Raw genomic sequence first — 5272 nt, 5'->3', positions numbered from 1 at the left:
TGGGGCTGGGACTGGGGCTGGGGCTGGGGCTGGGGCTGGGGCTGGGGCTGGGGCTGGGGCTGGGGTTGGGGCTGGGGCTGGGGCTGGGGCTGGGGCTGGGGTTGGGGCTGGGGGCTGGGGCTAGCACGCACACAGCCTTTAATTCTGTCCCCAGCACCCCATAAACCAGAACGTTGCACACCTATGATCCCGGCACTCACTAGGCAGAGGCAGGAGGATCAGAAGTTCCAGGACATCCTCCACTACACAGCAAGTGCTAGGCCACTCTGGGTGATGGGAGTTCCTGTCAAAAGAAAGAGAATGAGGGAGGAAAGAAGGGGAAAAAAGAAACAAAGTGAGAAGAAAAATCAACGCCAACACCTGGGGCTTTAGCTCAGTGGCACTGATATGGTAGAATGCTTGCCTAACATGGAGGCCTAGGCTCAGTCCCCAGTACCACCATGGGGTAGGGTAGGGAACAGAACCAATTGGCCTATGGTTGCCTTGAAAATGTGAGGCTAGGAGGCGGCTCAGTTGGTAATATGCTTGTTAGTCAAGCATGAGTTTGGATCCCCAGAAAAAGCCAGGGATGATGGTGGAAGCTTTGGGAACCAGAGTCTGGGGTCTGAGGGCTTGCTGGCCAGCTAGTCTCCCTCAGACGGCAGGCTCTAGGCTCAGTGAGGGACCCTGTTTCAGAAAATAAAGAGGAGTGCAGCAGGCATGAAGCCCTAGGTTCCATCCCTAGTACCTCATAAACCTGGCACAGTGCTACACACCTCACACACCTCTCCTGCCCACACTCAGGAGGCAGAGGCAAGAGGATCAGAAGTTCAAGGTCAGCCTGGGCTCACAGAAACCATCCCTATTTCAAAATGAGGGGAAAGCAGAGAATTGGGCCAACCACTGTTGCTTTTCTCTTCATAACCCTCATGTAGGCCTATGTGCACTTGCTTTTTTTTTTAAGTTCTAGAACTTTTGAGTGTGTGTAAAAGAAAACAGGGGTTTGTTTCTGCTTGCTTTTTCAGCCTTACTCTAACTATGAAGCCATCCTCCGGCCTCATTGCCAGGCCATTTTGTACAGTTACTGTTTTTGAGAATGCTGTGCTGGCCAGTTAAGACAGGAACTGGGGTCAGCCCAGTGGAGCACCAGGTTAGCCAAGGGCAGCTCTGGGTTCCATCCCACTTGTCACATAACCTGGGTGAGGTGGTTCGCACGTGACGTCCCAGCAATGTGGGAAACTGAAGAAGTCTCAGGAGTCCAGGTCATCCTGAGGCTGAGTAGTGAGTTTGAGTCCAGCCTGGGTTACATGAGACCTCTATTTCAAACAAAACCAAAAAGAGTTTCATGGTGCAGCACAGTGACAGAGCACTTGCCTAGAGTGGGCTCAATCCAGCAGAAAAACAAAATAGCAACTCTGCGGCCTCAAACAAACCCCAGTGGCCTTGTGCTTAACAAGATTTTGAAGATCCCCTTTCTCGATGAAATCTAAGAAGCTCCAGCTTCATGCAGCTCCCAGCTGTCGGCCTTGAGCCCCACAGGTGCCTCTCAGCACCCCCACAAGCCTCCTGGAAACTGGGCACACTGGCCCTGTCCACACATGTGGGGGCAGGACAGCGTCTAGCGGTGGAGCACATCTCGGTAGTATGTGGGGTGATAGATCGTTTCCCGGGATGGTGCACACACTTAACTTGGTTTCCTTTTAAATTTTTTATTTATTTAGGTGGGGGTTGAGTACTCACTGTGAGTCACAGACAACATGCCCAAGTTGGTTCCCCCTCTTCCCAGGTAGGATCTGGGAATCAAAGGCCATCAGGTGTGGCGAGCATCTTTTCCCACTGAGCATGCTGTCCTTTGTCTCAGATAATAACTTATAGAAATATCATATATTTTATAGAAACCCCGATGTTGCATGCACCACCACACTCAGCTAATAAAGTTTATTCTTAGTACAATTTTCAGTCCACAAACTGAGTGGGAAGTAAATCCCACCCCCCGTGTATCTTGTTGAGGAGGGGGTGCTTTTTTTTTTAAGTTTTCTTACCAGGTTGTCATGCCAACCCATAATGCACTTTGAGTCTATATTCTCCCATTTTTCCCCCTTTCGTTTTTTGAGAGAAAGGCTTACCACAGCCCAGGCATTCCTCAGGTCCTCTATTCAGAGGAGGATGGCCTTGAACTCTTCTCGTTCCTCACGCCTCCACCTCCAGACCACAAGGCTTGCAGGACTGGCCACCAGACCTAGTTTGCATGCATATCCTCTTCCCCCAATATACACCACCTCCCCCATTGTCAACACCCCAGTTGGCTTGTATGTTGGTTCCAATCAATAAAGCTCCATTGACAGACACAATATTGTCTCTCTCTCCCCCCCACCAAACCCCCGCAGTCCAGAGTTCACGGCCAGCATCAGTCTGGGTTATATACATAGTTTGGAGGCTGTAGCACACATGCAACTCACAGACCCCACAGACCCCACTGTACGATTGTCCAGAGGCCACTTCCTGAGTCTCTCAATCTAAAGAGGCTCAAACCAGGAAAATCAGTTACCACTTTCCTCCTTCCTGGAATTAAGACTTCTCTTCCTCCTCTTCCTCTGTCTCTCCCTCCCCTCCCCCTCCTCCCTCCAACTCCCCCCTCCTCAGTGTAGTGGCAGGACTAAACCCAGGGTTTCATGCATGCTGCCAAAGTACTCTACAAACTCATCTACATCCTCAGTGCCCTGCGTGCGTGCGTCCATGCGTGCGTGCGTGTACATATGCATGTGTGTGAAGTGAGATCAGAGGACAACCTGCAGGAGTTAGTTCTCTCCTTCTACCATGTGGATTCCTGGGATTGAAGTCAGGTCTTCAGACTTGGTGGCAAGTGCCTTTTCCTGAGGCCCTACTTTCCTTTCTGTTGCTGTGATAAGCACCGGGACCAAAAACACCCTGGGGAGGAAAGGGTGTTTATTTCACCTTACACTCCCAGGGAACATTGCATCTCTGAGGGACCTCAGGGCAGGAACTTGGAGATGGGAGCTAGCATAGACTATGGACCCCAGCACACTGCTTGCACCCCACCCCCAACAGCCCCACCCCCAGTGGGGCTCCCATATCAGTCAGGAGTCAAAGGTGTCCTAAGGAGGCATTTTCTCAACTCAAGGCTCCTCCTTCTCAGATCACCTTAGCTTGAATCAAGGTGAGGGGCAGACCTAAGCAGCACTCCCACCTTGGATGTCTGTCGTTTTTGTGACAGTGTCTCAGTACATAACCCAGCCTGGGTCTTTCTTCCTTTCTTTCTTTCTCTCTCTCTCTCTCTCTCTCTCTCTTTCTTTCTTTCTTTCTTTCTTTCTTTCTTTTTTCTTTTTTTGTTTTGTTTTTTCGAGACAGGGTTTCTCTGTGTAGCCCTGGCTGTCCTGGAACTCACTCTGTAGACCAGGCTGGCCTCGAACTCAGAAATCCGCCTGCCTCTGCCTCCCAAGTGCTGGGATTAAAGGCATGCACTACTATAGCCCAACTAAAATATTTTTAATTTAAAAAAATATTTTGTTTTACGTGTATGAGTGTTTGCATGCATATGTGGGTACCATCTATATACCTGGCACCTGTGGAGGTCAGAAGAGGGTACTGGAGCCCCTCTAACTGGAGTTACAGACAGTTGTGACCCGCCACGTGGGTGCAAGAACAGTCAATTCCTTTAACCCCTGAGCCATCTCTCCAGTACTGTTTTTTTATTTTTTACTTTCTTAAAGCAAACTGTTTGGGGGGTAGGGTGGCTCAGTGGTGGATCAAGTGTTTGCCTAGCATATTCAGAAGCCCTGGGCTGCTTCTATAGTGTCACCACCACAAAACCTGGCCTCTCTTCCCACCAAAGAGGAGCCAGTACAGAAGCCACAGCTCTTGGTCCTTGGTAGATGTTTGTGAGAAGGTGTGGAGGCCAAAGTGGGGGGCCCTAACCAAGAAGACTTGTCCTTTCTGGGGTAGGAGTTATCAGGGTAGTGGGAGGTGGTGGGGAGGGGGCAGCCTGGGGTTCAAGATAGCACGGAAGGTTTCGGGGCGCCTTACCTCACTTCTCCTATTCCCCAGGGCGGTCTGTATGAAGCGGTGAATGAAGTCTACAAAAACCTCATCCCCATTCTTGAAGCTCACAGAGACTACAAGAAGCTGGCCGCAGTGCACGGGAAACTGCAGGAGGCCTTCACCAAGATTATGCACCAGGTGGGCCCTAGGCCGCCCTTCCCAGATAGGCTCTCTCCAGCCTCTCCTTGACCCGAGCCCCCCTAATCTTGCCTCTGCTTTCCCCACAGAGCTCTGGCTGGGAGGTGAGTCTGAGGGAATCATGATCTCTGGCGAACAATGGTCAGCGAACACTAGGGGGCGCCAGAACAGCATGGCTCCCCTCCACAGGGACCTGGGCTCAGCGGGTGATGACGCACAGCCCCCTAGTACCTAGTACTCCCCCCAAGTGCCCCCTCATCTCAAGGGCAGCCTGTGAGTCACCCAGCTGGGAACTCTCCAGAGACACCCCTCCCTCGGGTAGGCCCAGCTCAGTCACCACCAGGAATGGGGGTGGAGAAAGAATGGGGCTCTCTCTCCCTCTCTGTCTCACTCCTTTTCTCCATCTGTCTTAGGGCTCCCTCACTCTCCACCCCAGTCTCCCCAGCTCCCAGCTTTGCCCAGGACAACCTCTCCTCATCTCTGTTAGGGTGCTCCCGACCAGTCCCTCCTTCTCCTTTCTATTTTTAGGCATCTCTCAGTTGAGGGAGAATTTTCTGGCCAAAGATGGCAGGAACCCAGAGCCCTAGGCAGGCTGGGTGGGGGCAAATGGGTAGGTCCCCGCCTTTTTTGCGTCTTAGATCTCCCTTTCCCTCTATAGAACCATTCTCATAGTGGGGTATAAGCAGGACCCTGGGAGGGGTAACTCTGACCTCTGACCTCTGACCTCTCCAATGACTGCGTCTCTCTGTCTACCATCCCTCCATTCTTGTTTTTTGGCCACACAATGTCTGCCCCACCCTGTCTGGATCGGCCTTGGTGAGTAAATTTGGAATGATCCCACCTCCTCCCCCATGGGCTGGGGGGTGGTTTTAGGGGTGAAAGGTCTTCCTTCCACATATGGGGCTAGACATAGAGAGGAGAATGTTCTAGAGCTAGAGCCCAGCATCCCAGGACAGGAGACAGCTCAGAATGTTCCTTAGTCACTCAGTCACTAGGGCACCTGCTGGCCCTGGGTCCCGTGGGTCCCGAGGTGTAACGGGAACAGCTCCGCCCTAATTTGGTCTTGAAATGCTCCTGATGAGCGGGGGGGGGGGGG

General features: G+C 52.0%; 1 protein-coding gene across 2 annotated transcripts in view; it reads left to right on the top strand.

Annotated features, from left to right (window-relative positions):
- The window catches only part of Dock6 (dedicator of cytokinesis 6), a 50414-nt gene that overhangs the window by 41479 nt on the left and 3663 nt on the right, over positions 1-5272 (top strand). For both annotated transcript variants that reach the window (XM_028763863.1, XM_028763864.1), the window contains 2 exons: positions 4045-4176; positions 4266-4280. In XM_028763863.1, coding sequence (XP_028619696.1) covers positions 4045-4176; positions 4266-4280 — 147 coding nt within the window. The remainder of the gene's footprint in view (positions 1-4044; positions 4177-4265; positions 4281-5272) is intronic.

This window comes from Grammomys surdaster, unplaced genomic scaffold (genome assembly GCF_004785775.1).
Source record: "Grammomys surdaster isolate TR1022 unplaced genomic scaffold, NIH_TR_1.0 140, whole genome shotgun sequence".
Classification (NCBI taxonomy): Eukaryota; Metazoa; Chordata; class Mammalia; order Rodentia; family Muridae; genus Grammomys; species Grammomys surdaster.
Note: the sequence above shows the minus strand (reverse complement) of the source record. Positions and strands in the feature narration are given on the sequence as shown.